At 51.8% G+C, this 15,364-nt stretch overlaps 1 protein-coding gene across 1 annotated transcript in view; it reads right to left on the reverse strand.

The window, feature by feature from the left end:
- Positions 1 to 4,453, reverse strand: part of Eeig1 (estrogen-induced osteoclastogenesis regulator 1) — a 32,504-nt gene extending 28,051 nt beyond the window's left edge. Inside the window, exon 1 of the mRNA XM_026386469.2 lies at positions 4,011 to 4,453. Coding sequence (XP_026242254.1) covers positions 4,011 to 4,156 — 146 coding nt within the window. The 5' untranslated portion in view covers positions 4,157 to 4,453. The remainder of the gene's footprint in view (positions 1 to 4,010) is intronic.
- Positions 4,454 to 15,364: the final 10,911 nt, after the last annotated feature.

Below are 15,364 nucleotides of genomic sequence, written 5' to 3' on the forward strand. Positions count from 1 at the left end.
GAACCTGTCTGCTGGCCCCTCCTCCCTTCCCAGAGTCTGAGCCTCCACAGCCCAGGGCTCTGTCCCTGCTCCCCTCAGCCCCTCGGGACAGATCTGAGAATCCTTCTCCATCCTGCCTTCCCAGAGCTCCACACCAAGATATCCCTAAGAGCAGGCTCGAACAGTGGTAGCCTCAAGTGGCATTCTGCAGCTTTTTTCAAGGAGAGTGGGCAAGGCCAGTGGGCTCTGGCCAAGTGTATGGCACATGTGAGGAAAGACCAAGCCTGCCTGGCCTCCCCAGGGCTGGGCCTAAACACAGGACCTCCGTCTGCAGAGCTGACCTGTCCAAGGCCTTTCTCCAGGGCCTCCCATCCCAGTGGGCACAAAGCCATGCCCACAATAGGCAGGCAGGGCTTGTGTTTTGAGGGGTACTGAGGCACAGGGCACAGAAGTCAGGGCCAGGCCAGTCTCCTCACGTTTGCTCTTCCTATGAAGTGACCCTGACAAGTCACTGCTCTGCCCTAGGCCTCAGTTTCCCCACCCACTGGCTAAACAATGCACTCCCTTCCTCTGGCACTGCCAGCCATGTGCGTGGGGCAAGCTAAAGGACCCATGCCAGCTGGGAGCAGAACCCTCTCAGAATGTTTGAGATTCTTCCACCTCGGGACAGGTTGGCCACTTTCTGACTCAGACTTGGCTGGGACCTCTGCATCCCTCTGGGGCCCCACTCGCTGCACCCCAGAAAAGCCTCCCAGACATACTTGGATCCCTCCATCTGGGAGGTGTTCAGGCTGGAACCCATTATGCCCCTGTGCTAGCCTCTTCCTGCTCCCAAATCCAGTGACCCCAGTCCCACCCCTGCCTCAGGGTCCTGAGAACTCTTCATCTTGTGCTCCCCTGATCTAGTTCAGTTCCTCTACACTACCCAGATCTGGACTTTCCTGTACCACCTTATCTATTGAAAAAAAGCCTTCTTTAAAGGTCTGAATGTCACATGGGTCTCTAGCTGCTCCTCACCCACTGCCACCATAGCAGGACAGGGTTTTGGAGCCAGACCTGCTGAAATTCAAGTCCTATCTCAGCTCGTCTCTAGCTGAGTGACAGAGGCCTAGTCCCTTCAACTCCCTTGACCCCGGCACCCTCATCCATAGTGAGGACAGTGCCCTCAGCTCACAAGGTAGTTATGGGGATTCAACTGACTGTGCGTTTGAGGAGCTCCTTGACATGCAGCATACACACAGGCAGAAGGACTTTAACCATGATAAAAGAATTTCCCCAACTGCCATTTCCCACCTGGTGACTTCTATCTGATCTCAGTGCCCCTCCAGATGGCAAAGGATTAATGGGGATACCACTTGCAAAATACTCAGCACAGGGCCTGGCACACTGCACGGGGCTCCCAATGTGGTGGCTGTGAGGATTACTGTTCACAGGAGGTGTCGGAATGATAAGGCTGGGGAATGGCCCAGCCCCAGCGTACCACCTGCTCTACCTGTTCAAATTGGGTCAGGCAGCGCAGAGTTCCCAGCTGTTGCCATGGCACCCAACACAGAGGGAAACACTCTGGCTAGGAGGGCGGGTGCTGCAGGGTGGGGCCTCAGGCAGTTCACTGTGACAGAGCCCATGCTGCCAACACTGGCTCTGAGCCATCTCAAAGGTCCCTGGGGTTGGGGGGAATGCACTACTGGATCTGGGCCCAGGATCTAACCAGGTCCAATCACCCCAGTTCTTACCCCAACTTGTAAACAATGGGGCCCTGGTGGTTTGGAGGAGTGGCCTGTGAGGCAGGGCTTCTGGGCTAGAGACCAGGTTGGATGGGGTGTGGGTGGAAGGAGGAGGAACCCAGAAGCCCCCATCTCTTGGGAAAAAGCTCAGCCAAAGCCAAAGTGGTTCTAAACTGGGTTCTGGTTCCAATATCATTGCTCTCTCCAGTCACACCTGCCCAGCAGCAAACAGGAACCCAGCACCTTGTGGGCCTCAATGTCAGCTCCTCCCCACTCAGATTTCATCCAGGATGAGAGCTGGGAAAAGCTGTTTGGGCTCTGCTGGGTTCAGGGAATCTGAGGCCTCTTGCCAGAAGAGAAGGGAAAATAGAGGTGAAATCCAGACCATGTGGGCTAAGACCTGGAACTTTCCATACTTCCTGGATGAGGAGGCAGGCTTAGCACACAACGGAAAGGCTGACGGGTAGAGTGAGACTGGCTACAGGGCCTGGGAGGCCAGGCAAGACCTCAGGCTGGGACTCATTATGAGTTCCTCCCTGGGATTCAAGATACTGTCCCCATCCTGGCTCACAGTAGGCACTCTGCTGATTCCATGGGGATGTCCCCCTAAGACCTGGGCTGCTGTACCCCTCTGCTGCATCAATCTTCCAGACCAGACACAGTACATACATAATCTATCCCCCTTATAACCCATTTTACAAAAAAGGAAACTGAGGCTCTGGGGCACAACAGGGTAATGGTTAAAAGCAATCCTGAGTTTGAATCTACGTTCCATTTTATTAACTCAGGCAAATCATTCACTCTGTGCCTCAGTTTTCTCCTCAGTAAAATGGGGATGATAATCCTATGGGCCCAATGATAATCCTATGCCCTGGCCTCTACCTCTGCTCCATGACAAGGTGTTGACAGGTGCTAGCAAAACAAGGAGCTCAGCAACAATTGCTGGCTCTTGTGATCTGAAAGGCTGGGTAACTCACCCAAGGTCACCCAGCCAATAAGTAGCCAACTCCAGGCCCTAGCTCTGAGCACAGCCCTCTGAAACCACGAGGCACTGTGTGGGGTGGCTGCAGGATCACAGGCTTCCCAGGCAACCAAGGATTGCTGCCACCCCCACCACAAGGGACAGCCCTTGTTCAAATTCCTCAGATAAGTAGCTCCCAGAACAGGGAGCTAGTGCACAGAAGAGGTATCCCACTCTGTGTGGACCAGAGATTCCAAAATCTGGTTAGGTCTGCAGCTCCCCTCTTCTTCCCCACCTCCCACTTGGAGAGCACTCCACCTCCAGATTCATCCAACAGGTCTCCAAACAGTTGACACTGCTTCCTGCAAGTTCCCTGGAAAGCCACTTACTTCCTCCTTCTAGGCCTCAGTTTCTCCATTTGTAACACTCATCTCCATCTCTGAATAGTGAGGCAGCTGCAGCTAACAGGCCCACAAGGCCTGAAGAGCAAAGGGCAGACAGGGTGGGGGGAGCAAGTGTCCCAGGCCATGGGCCAGGCCCTGCATCCCATTCTATCTACTCTGGATGAGACCTGTATCAGGCCCAATTTCCTAGATGAAAAGGGAGCCCAGAAACTGCCAGGATTCGAATCCCCATCTTTAGAACTCTAAGGATCTCTCTGGACAGGCCAGAACTGTGAGACCCCAGGTGGTCCCAGTCAGCAAGTAACATCCTGGAGTTCCGTGACATTCAGCAATAAACTGGGCAGCTAGACCTGACAGGCTGGGGATCAAACCATTCTCTTGGTTTGCCCCTTCTTTCACACTGGGCAGCAGCCTCCTGACAAGAGCCTTTGCAATGCAAAGTAGCCCAGCTCAAGCCAGAGGAGGACAGTCACTCAGAGGAGGCTGGACTGGCCAAAATCCAGCCACCACCCTCCAGCCAGACTGGGGGGTGCCTGCAACCCGGCCTTCCCAGCCACAGTGGAAAGCCAGAGAACCTGTGGCTGGCTGGGTCTCTAAATCATATAACAGCCCCACTAGCCAGTTGGACTGCAAGGTAGCCTGGAACACCCCTTCCCTACCCACTCCTTCAAGGCCCAAATCCTACTGGGCTCTATATGCAAGTCTGCAGAATGGGCCTACAGGGCTGCATGCAGGGCCTGAAAAAACAGAACCCCAGGTATCTGGCTGGTCACCTGCAGACTGGTGACTGTCACTCTACCAACTTACTTAGGCCAGGTTCTGCCTTGTGCAAACCTGCCCCAAACACCTAATGCCCCAGGGGGGCTTCCACACTTGCCAAATGACTAGATCCCTGCCAGCACCACCCCCATCCCCTGCAGGCACGAACGCTCTAGCTCCTACCTTGACGACAAGCTGACAAAATCCCCGCCATCCAGCAGCCGGACCTTGCAGAAGAGGACTCCGTTCACGAACGGGACGGCCGTCAGCTCCTCCAGGGTGAAAGTGGTTTGGAATTTGAATTTCTTCTTCTTCATCAAGAAAGCCATGGGCGAGTTCCCTGAGTCTAAGGCCCCGAAGGCCAAATAAAAGGGAAGGGGTAGAAATCCCCAGGATTCCTTTCCTTACAACACACCCCCTCCTCCAAAACCCCAGAGCCGGATACCGCCCAGATGGTGGCGGAGGCGGCCGAGCGATCAAGGATCTGAGTCCGGAGCCCCAGGTCGGAGTACCAGTCCAGTTCGCGGGCGCCGGCTTCACCCTCGGGCAACCGGGTTTCGGAGGGGCCCGGGGCGGCCGGGGGCTTCACCAGCATGTAAACAGCAGGGCATGGCCCAGGAGGCAGGCGCTAGTGTGGCGGGCGGCGCGCGAGCGGCGGCGCGGACCTGCAGCATCCCGAGCCGCGGGCCTCGGGGAGCTGACGCCGCGGGCCGGGCGGGCCGGTGAGACTAGGGGTGGCGGGCGGCCCCGGCCCCGCCCCCGCCCCGCTGGCGACGGGGGAGGTGCCCTCGCTGCGCACACGCCCCCGCACCTGGTGCCAGGCGGCCCGCGCAGGTGAGGCCAGGGGTGGTGGCGGAGGGCACCCACAGCACTGCCGGGACTCTGGCGGCCTCTCCGGGAGGCGGGCGGGGACGCTGCGGTAGGGAACGTCCGCCCGCGGGCCTCCTCCGGGCAAGCACCGGGCAGCCAGGGGCGCCGCCTCCTCCTAGGTCCTGGGACCCGCGCCGCGGGCCCCGGCGAAACCGAGGCGCCCTCCGGCCCGGCCGGTGGTTTCGCCTCGCCCGCCGCCTCTGCTCGGCACCTGGCGAGCAGCAGTGCCGTCGCCTGCGCCCCCGACGAGGCCGCCTGAGCCCGACGCTGCACCCAGCCGCGCCGAGCCGCTCCGAGACTACCGAGGCCCTGCTCGGCCGCCCGCCGAGTGGCCGCCGCGCGCGGCAGGCGGGGCGTCGGCGGCCCAGCCCGCCCGCGATTGGCGGCCCGGCGGGGCGAGCGCGGAACACCATTGGTGCACGGTGGTGTGGGGCGGGACTCGTTGGAGGCTGAGCCGCCCCTATTGGTGCGCCTTGCTGCCGGGCCCGCCTCCTCGGGCAGGGCGGAGCGGAGGGGCCGTCAGAGGGGCCCAGGCCAGGCAGTGGGAGGTCGCGGGGCGGGGAGCAGCGGCTAGCAGGGCAGAGAGGAGAGCGGGAGCAGAAGAAAAGAAGAAACAATGACGAGGAGAAACAGTCTGAAAACTGTGAATGGCACGGCCTTCCAAGGTCCTGCCAGATTTTAGTTCATTGAGCACTAAAGTAGGCTCTGAGGAGAGCGAGTCCCATTTCTCAGAAAACTGACACGCAGAGAGGTGGCCCTAGAAGCTGGTTTCTTACGAAGTGTCTGCAAAGGCTACGCCTGCCGTGAAGGTGACTTGAAGCAGTTCATCAAGCAGCCTTGTGACCCAGCTTATCTCATTCCTTGATGTTATCTAAGTCTTTTGTTGTCCTATAGTTTCTTAAATAGTGTCACTGGCTAGATTAACTGTTCTGGGGATGGAGCAACTTCAGGAACTTCGGTTTCCCAAGGCTCTCTGTATTTTGTAACTCATTCTTCCAGTTCCCAAATGTTTAGGGGCACTACTCTGAGCAGGGACCCAATGGGGAGCCTGGTAGTCTCGCCCTCACTGACCCCTCCAAGCTTAAGACCTGTGGAAAAGCGGACCTGGATATAAGCAGTAACAAATGTGGTGAATAAGAACTGTAGTAGGAGACATAGAGGGAGCTGGAGATCTCAAAGGAGGCACCTGGCATGCGGGGATGGAAGGAGACTCAGAGAGAAGGGTTCCTGCAGAAAGCAACCGAAGCCATCCTCAGGATGCATGCATTGGGTGGGACAGGATGCAGGCAGAAATCCACCACAGGCCTGGCATACTGCATGGTGCTCACAGGAAGTTACCAGTACCTCTTTGGCTGCATTGTGGTGATTTGAGGGGCAAGCGATGAGGCTAAAAAAGGCCTGTAGCAGCCTGATCTGCCAGTCTAGTAGACCAGTGTAAGAAGGAAACCACCAACATGTTTTGACCTGTAGGACTTGCTTTTTCTGGTAAGAAGCTTGCTCTGGCTTCAGGTGATTGGAAGGGAGAAGATGGAAAACAGGTGGGTGAGGGGTCTGTTGTGATCAGAGCAAGAAGGGCTGGCTGCAGGACTTCAGCATGGAGAAATGAGAGGAGGATTCTGAGACATGGGCAGATTGGGCAGGACTGGAGCATGTGTTATGTCTAGACGTGTGAATGAGGACTCCCATCTCTGGTTTCTTCCTGCTTCCCAGTGACACTGGTGGGTCATCCATGCTTCTCTCATTGGTCCCATAATTTAGACATAACAGCCAGATTGGAGAAAAATTATAATAGTAGATCCCCATGCTTCTTTGTATCCTTTTTTACAGGCAGGGAAGTAGAGTCATAGAGGATTTAAATCCCTTGACCTGAGTGCTGAGTGCTACACTGTGCTGTCCACAAGCACAGGGGGTGTGTTCTCATTAATCCTGCTTGGGCCTGGCTACCTGAACCCAGGAGGTAATTTCAGAGGGAGCCAGTCAAGGATATCCCAAGGCCTGGGTGACTCCTCAGCTGTGACCGAGAATAACCTCAGCCTCAGTCCTCTCGGACAGGAAGTAGGGTGGGCCTTGCTGCCAGGCTTAGCTCCATTTATCTCTCTGCAGCCTGAAGGCTGGGAACCCAGGAAGTTTCCCTTCCCTCATTTCCCCAATGGTGTCTGGGCAAAGCAGAGATCATGGTACCAACACAGGATGCTAAATTTCGGGTGAAACAAGCCCAAATTAGAATCCTGGCTCTGGTGTATATTGGCAGTGTAGGCTCAGTTTGGAACACTGAGGCTCTGGTGCTGCCAATGGGGAGGGATTTCAGTATGACATGGCTAAGATCACTTGTCCTGAAACCAGCAGAACTGAGTTCGAAATCCAGTTGGCATGCTATTGACCACTTATGTTACACAAACTTTGGGTATGATTTTATAGGCATAGAAGGGAATCTTCCATTTCTGATCCACGGTTTTTTCACTTGCAAAATGTGAATAAAAATATCAACCTTTCTAGAATGTTGCAAGGACACCTTGAGGGTGTGTCTACAAAAGGCTCAGTCCTGGAAGGACAAGGGCATCTGAGCATGGTCGGTGGGGAGCTCCAGCCCAGCACTCCCACAATTCTTCAGTCCCCCAAATTCCCAGGTATGGCCTATCCTTCTTCCCTGAGGTCCTGATCAGACACATAAGCCACCCAACACCAAGCAAGACCTGAGGCAAGTTGTCTGGAGAAGGAAGTCCAGGAAATGTGAAAGAATGCCTAGGTCTGGGGTCCTGATTCAGAAGGCACGCTCAAGGAAGGCCTCCTGGAGGTGTCCTCTCAGCCCAGTAAATAATAAGGGCCACCACACACAAAAAGCTCTGGGGGAAAAGGCATGAGTTGGGGTGTTTAGGAGACTGTGAGAAATGGCGTGAGTAGAGGGGGCAGAGAGGGTTGCAGGCAGGCAGGGCCCTGGTCACATGGGCCCTTGAGGGCCTAAGAGGAGTTTAGATTTTATTTTATTTTAAGTCCAAAGGAACACATCAGAAGATGTTGGCAGGGAAGTGGCAAGATCCAACATATAAGCCCAGTGGGTCTGGAGGCTGAGGCAAGAGGACCACAAGTTCAAAGCCAGCCTCAACAACTTAGCAAGGCCCTAAGCAACTTAGCAAGACACTATCTCAAAAACAAAACAACAACAAAAAAGGCTCAGTGCTTAAGTGCCCCTGGGTTCAATCCCCAGTCCAAAAAAAAAAAAAAAAAAATCCAAAATATGCTGTTAGAAGTTCCTCTAGCTGAGCTGCTGTGTGGAACATGCCTTGGTTGCCAGGGGGCAGACACAGAAGCAAGCAGACTGGTGAGGAGGATGTTTCAAACAGTCCTTCTAGAGACAGTGGTGGGGGCTGGGGATGTGGCTCAAGCGGTAGCGCGCTCGCCTGGCATGCGTGCGGCCCGGGTTCGATCCTCAGCACCACATACCAACAAAGATGTTGTGTCCACCGAAAACTACAAAATAAATAAATATTAAAAAAAAAAAAAAAGAGACAGTGGTGGCTCAGACCATGGCAGGGAAAGAGAAAGGGGGTACATTTCACAGGAAGCACTGAGAGAAGGTGCTGAGCCAGGAGAAAAGATAGTCATGATTGAGACAGCAGCAACCAGCAAAGGCTTAGAGCAGCAAAGGCTTAGAGCCTCTTGACTATCCCCAGTTTTGAATTTGATCGGGTGCCGCAGTGTTCTTGAAGTTGAGAGGTAAGTGAACTTAAGCACTGGATTAGGTGTGGGAAAGAAAAGAGGAAGGAAGGAATTTACTGTGACCACAGCCTGCAGAACAGCTGGGAAAAGTGGGAGTGCCTCAGAGAATCCTTACCCTTACTCGGCACCGGACAAACCCTATGAGGCCATTCACTTAGCTCTTTCTCCCACTCCAACAGGAGCGGCACAAGGCCAGACACCTTGCCATGGAGTCCCCTGGTCCAGTTCAAGGCCTGTCATATATGCTTCTTTTACTGGAGGCCAAAGGAACGCATGTGTGCCTAGATGGACATGTGTATACATGGTAGATGCATGTATGTACATATGTATTAATTTACATATGGTTAAACGTCCCTGGGTTCCATCCCCAGCACTGCAAAAGTAAAAATAAAAATTCAACATATGTAGTCCCAGCTATGTGGGAGGCTGAGGCAGGATAATCTCTTGAGATAGGAATTTGAGGCCAGCCAAAGCAACACAATAAAACCCTGTCTCAAAAACAATTTTGATGTTAAAAGAAAAAAAAAAGATATATTTTTAAAAGTTTTGATATGCACAATTCCTTTTAACATAAATTACCCAAGTGTAATACTTTCACATGCATGCAAAGATACATGTCTATACATGCGCCGTTGTACACTCTAGGAAACTGTTGGGAACACGTAATGTCTAGTGGTAGCAAAGGGAGGTCTTGAGGGCAAGGACTGCTTTGTTCCCTGCTCCATCCTGGGCAACCAGAACAGCACCTGGTGCACAAGAGCGCTCATAAAGTGTCCTGTGACAGGCAGTGTCATCAAGAGGAGTCTGTGTAGCTGTCAGTAGGGGGCTGAAGAGGTATGGGCTGAGGCGGGAGGTGGCCACCCTCCTGCATAGAGCGAGTCACAGAGCATAATTAACGGCCAAGCTTATTTTTGTGAAGAAAAATGTCCATATTTACCCATACATAAAAAAGAATCTTGAGGGGCCGGGGCTGTGGCTCAGCAGTAGCGTACTTGCCAAGCATGTGGGAGGCACTGGGTTTGAGTCTCAACACCACATACAAATTTAAAAAAAAAAAAAAAGTCTATCAATAACTAAAAAACTATAATTAAAAAAAAAAAAGACTCTTGAGCCCACTGCAATAGCACATGCCTCTAGTCACAGAGACTTGGTGCAAAGGCAGAAGGGTCACAAGTTCAAAGCCAGCTTCAGCAACTTAGCAAGACCTGGTCTCTGAATAAAACAAAAAAAGGACTGGGGATCTGACTCAGTGGGTAAGCACTGAGTTAAATCCCTGGTACCAAAAATGTAAAATAAATACAAACATCAAGGGCTGGAGTTGTGGCTCAGCGGTAGAGCACTCGCCTAGCACTTTCGAGGCCCTGGGTTTGATCCTCAGCACCACATAAAAATAAATAAATAAATAAAGGTATTGTGTCCATCTTCAACTAAAAAATAAATACATATGTAAATAAAAAGGACCAGAAATGTAGAGAGTGGTAAAGTGCCCCTAGGTTCAATACTCAGTTTAAAAAAAAAAAAAAAAAGAAAGAAGAGAATTTTGAAGGTGCACCCAAAACTGTGATTACCAGAGGCTTGAGGTCTAGAAGAAAGTGTTTACTTTGTTTGAACAAATATTCCGGCTTTAGGGCCTAGGGGTGATAGAGCACTTGCCTGTGTGTGCAAACCCTGGGTTTGACCTCTTAGCACCACACGCACATCATTAAGTAATTTTTAAAAATATTATTGGTAATAGGATGAATTCGTTTTATAATTTAACAATATGTAATTATAAGCATATTATCAACAACAACTCTTCCACACTTCTCTGTCATTCTCTGGATAAAACCCAAGATTCTTAACCTGGCCTCTGGCCTCTCTGGAAGGAGCTGAGCAGCCCCTCCCTGCCTGCCTCCCTCAGGCCCCTGCAGCCCTGCTGCCTGAAGGTCCAGTCTCACCCTCCTTCTCCCAGCAACACTTACTAAATGTCTGGCTCTGGGTCAAGCACTCCCACCCCATCCTGCCCGTCAGGCAAACGCCACTTCATGTTCATTTTACCTGCATTCATGTACAGAGAAAATGAGGGTTTGGCCTCCTGTTTTCTGCCTCCCAGGGTTCAGGACAATACCTGGTACACAGGTGGCATTCATTGGAAGACAGGGAAGGGAGGGCAGGAGTGGGGAAAGGGGACAGGAAGGAAAGAAAGAATAAAAAAGAAACAGAGAAAGGGGAAACTGAGGTAGGGAGGGAAATGTCACTTGCCCAGATCACCCTGAGGGCAGCTACGCAGCTGGCTTGAGCTCTCAGTCACATGACACACAGCACAGCCTGCTTCATACAGCCTGGTCACACCAAGACGCCTTCCCGGCCCCACGGGCCAAGAGCAGTCAGTGCTGATTCACCAGTGACCAGACTCCAGTCATTTGCAGAATGGGAACGACAGCAGAGCCAGCCAAGCAGCTGACCGAGGGCATATTGATTTGTGTTGGACTCCTCACTACCCTTCAAGCTAGTCACACGAGAAGATAAAGGCTCCAAAGAACTCACCCCCAGCAATCTGTCCTGCTTAAGCCTCCCACAGCCAAGTCCACAAGTCTCCCTGTTGACCAGCCAGCTCTGCCCTTTCAGCCCAGCCTGACCATCACTCACAGAGACCAGTCATGGTTCACAGCACGAGATCTGGAATCAGGCAGCCCTGGGTTCCAGCCCAGGGATTACTGAGTCAGAGGGTATTTGCATATTTACCCTTGAGAGATACTGCCAACCTGCTTTTCAAAAAGGTTGGACACATTTATATTTCCAAAAACAAAACAAGAAAGTGTCCATTCCTCCACTTCCTCCACTTTTACTAACCCTCTGAACAAAGTAAAAGCTTTCCTGTGTACTTCATGTCTTATATTAGCATTTTAATACCTTTATTTTATTTATTTATTTTTATATGGTGTTGAGGATTGAACCCAGTGCCTCACACATACCAGATGAGTGCTCTACCACTGAGCCACAACCCCAGCCCCTAGAATTTTTTTTTTTTTTTTACTTTTAGCTATTTGAATTCTTCTTAAATCATCCATAGCCTTTGTTTGTTTTTAAATTAGGGTAGCAATGATTTGTTATTTATTTGTAGTAGCTTATTACATATTGCAGCTACCAACTTTACATATGTTAAAATGTTGCTTCCACTTAATTATCTTTAGACTATATATCAAGTCAGTTTGCCTCACAGAAGCGCCTTCCCAAGCCCCAGTTAAGAGATAGGAGTTGATCTACTTCGATGGAGAAAGTACTGGATAGGGAGTCAGGAGGTCAGATTTTGACTTCTACATTTTTCCCTGATTCACCATGTGACTTCCGACCAGTCTTTGCTCTCTTTTTCCCTATTGGTTAATTAGGAGCATTGAATTAAATGGTCTCTGAGGACCTGTCTACTTCCATGGTCTAGACCCTCATATACAATAGAACTTTCTGCAAGGATTGAAATGTTCCATATCTGTATGGTTCAATATGGTAATCACTAGCCAAATGTGGCTCCTGAGCACTTGAAATATGGTAGTAGAGTAACTGAGTTTTCAATTTCATTGGATTCAAATTTAAAATTTAAATAGCTCCACGTGGCTGATGACAGGATATATTGGACAGGGCAGATATAGAGGGTCTACGCTTCTGATGGAGCTACAACCCAAAGCAGGGATTGGAGAATTCCTGTGTGACTTGGCCAGCTCCCTCCACCTCTGTAAGCCTCAGTTTCCTCACCTGTTCGTTGGTGTCTGCAGCAATCCCTTGCCTCCTGGGATTGTTGGACAGAAGCCTGTGTGTGGTGTGTGGTGTGTGTGTGTGTGTGTGTGTGTGTGTGTGCGCGCGCGCGCGCGCGCAGGGATAGAACTCAGGGGCATTTATCCACTGAACCACATCCCTAGTCATTTCATTTATTTATTTATTATTTTGAGACCAGTTCGTGTAAGTTGCTAAGGGTCTCACTAAGTTGCTGAGACTCACTTGGAACTTGCGATCCTCCTGCCTCAGCCTCCCGAGTCACTGGGATTACAGGTGTGTGCCACCACGCCCAGCTGTTAGATCTGATGAATAAGTGTGTGAAGGCTGAGGCCTGACACTGCAAAATCAGGCCTGATTCACAGACTAAAACATGAGATTGTATATTCGCCAATTTATATTATGTCCAGAAACCCATGGGTAGCCTTCCCAATGCCACTCATCTCCCCTTTCCACTCAGAGTCCAGGTTTACCTTTTGCGCAGTCTGGCTGGGCACAAAATCACAAGCCACCACACACCTTGTAGATTCAAACAGCAACTCTTTATTCCCGAACTCACACCGGCCCTCTACAAACACGTTCTGGGGAAATTCACGTTCTGGGCAAAATCCACGCTTCCACCAGGCTCTAATCAGCATACGCCCTATTCCCGGCAGGGTACACGTTAAACCTGGAACCACCCTAAACCCAAGGAGCGGGATACTCCCTAAAACCAGCAGGGTACACCCTAAACCTGGATCCGCCCTAATCCAGTAGGATCCTCCCTAAACCCGGATCCACCCTGGTCCTTGAGCAGGGTCACCTTTCTCTTTTTTTTTGAGAGAGAGAGAGAGAGAGAGAGAGAGAGAGAGAGAGAGAGTGAGAGAGGAGAGAGAGAGAGAGAGAATTTTTAATATTTATTTCTTAGTTTTCGGCGGACACAACATCTTTGTTGGTATGTGGTGCTGAGGATCGAACCCGGGCCGCACGCATGCCAGGCGAGCGCGCTACCGCTTGAGCCACATCCCCAGCCCAGGGTCACCTTTCTCAAACATACATGCAATGTCACTGCGAATGTCCAAGGCAAGTCCATTTCCAAGAGTCCTTCCTCTAAGCAACATGGGGTACGCTGGCAAGGAAATTGTCATACCTACTTGGCTAATGGCTCTCAGAACCTTTTTTTTTTTGGTACTGGGGATTGAACCCACAGACACTTTGCTAATGAGTTATATCCCCAGCTTTTCTGATTTTGAGACAGGGCCTCCCTAAATGGCTGAGGCTGGCCCACAACTTGCGATCCTCCTGCCTCGGCCTCCTGAGTTGCTGGGATTACAGGCACGCGCCAGCTTTACCTTCTTAAACCAGGATTCTGGTTCCAGCAGGTCTTCAGCTGAGTTCTACCACTGACAGGGCAAGGTCCCACTTCTTCAGCCGTGTTCCCAGCCACTGAGAACTGTCCCCGCCTTTACATGACAAGCTGCCAACCGGCCCAGGAGCCTCCCTGTCCTCAACCAGTCTGTCTCCTACCCGACTTTCCAAGGTCTGCCAAGTCCTTTGTGCATTCAGTTTTCATTCACAGGTGTTGATCCCACCATCTGCTGTGGGACTGGGGCTGCAGAGAGGGGCTGCTGAGGTGGCCCAAGTGAAGGCCGCTGTAACACACCTCGTTGCGGGTGGGGCAGGGAGCAGTTCTGGGAACAGTGGGAATGAGAGGGGCCTGACCTGGTGTGGTGGTGCGGACACACTCATGAGGAGGTTGCATGCGAGCCCAAGCAGGACAGATGGGAAGAAGTCAGCCAGGGGAGAAGAGGAGTTGGTAGAGAGGACCCTCTGACCCTCTGACTGGCCCCAGCAGGAGAGAATGTGGGAGCCCAGAGTGTGTGAGGCTAGAAAGGAAAGAAGCCAGGCCCAACACCCCCAGAGGGCCTTAGAGGCGGTATTAGTGATCTTGTATTGTATCCTAAAGGTAATGGGGAGCCATGGAAGGTTTTAGGGAGAGAACAATGGGGTTGGTTCAGCTCAGCTCCCCGCATGGCCCTGGCTTCCCCATAAGATTCAGGAATTTCCAAAATACATGTATGAAGATGTGAATCTAAAAAATAATTAATTAATTTAAAAAGATTCAGGAATTTCACCTCTTGGCCTTTCCTTCTCCACCTGCTGTGTTCATGAACACTCGCTTCCCTAGGCCTGCCTTCTGCCTAAAAGGTGACCTGGGTTCAGATCCTAGGCCTAACATTCCTTGGCCCTTGCTTCCAGGAAGTCATTAGCCTCTTTCACCATCAGTGTCCTCACCTGTAAAATGGAGGTAATGACACCTTCTTTGCACAGTTACATAAGTCAGGAGGGAAAAATGCCTGGCCCAGAGCTGCTTAGGAGTCCCGCTGAGTCCCTTCTGTGCAGGGTCAAACCAAAGCCACCCAAGGGCTGGAGGGGCTTCCCAAAGGGCCGGCTTCTGAGAAGTGTCTGTTGGGCCCAGCCGGCCCCAAAAGGCATGGAGGGCGGGGCCGGCTGGGGCCTTTCCTGGGCAGCCTGACTGCCAGGCCACCGGAAGGAGACCCCTAAGCCTGGACTTGGTCTTCTGGACCCTCCTACAGGCCCACCCGGCAGGCCAGGAGTCTGCCCCGCAGGGCACAGCGCTTACATAACCTGGCAGGTGTCCAACACCTTTCACCCAGAGATCAAGGCTGTGTTTCCTGCCAAGAGGTGTTCCCGGGCCACCTCCCTGTCCTCACAGATACCTGCATGCACAGAGCCCTTTAGTCTTTGCTGAGCTCTGCTTATTTGCTGAATTCTTAGTCACAGTCACAGCTAGTGATGGCTATTGTTTTTAAATGTCAAAGACATGGGTGGTGGCAAATCGTGGTGAAGCATGAGGGACAGTGGGAGCAGTCAGGGAGAGAGGAGAAGGGGTCAGCAGAGACTGGGGATCCACCAGAGTGCGAGTGCCAACCTCCTCCACCTGTTAGCTCCGGGACTTGGGACCCGTTGCTTAGAGCCTCTCAGCCTGTCTTGATGTCTGCAGAGTGGTTTAGTGGCCACACTAGCCTCGTGAAATTATTTTGAGGATCTGATGAGGCTCAGAAGTCATTGATATAATATATGACCTAAAATGTGTTCTTTATGTAATGTGTATAAAGGGCTTCGTGCATTTCCTGGCAATAAGAAGTGCTCATCAAATGTAGGCTAGGAACAGCTCACACCGCTCTGGAGGCTGCCTCTGC

This window comes from Urocitellus parryii, chromosome 4 (genome assembly GCF_045843805.1).
Source record: "Urocitellus parryii isolate mUroPar1 chromosome 4, mUroPar1.hap1, whole genome shotgun sequence".
NCBI classification, from domain to species: Eukaryota; Metazoa; Chordata; class Mammalia; order Rodentia; family Sciuridae; genus Urocitellus; species Urocitellus parryii.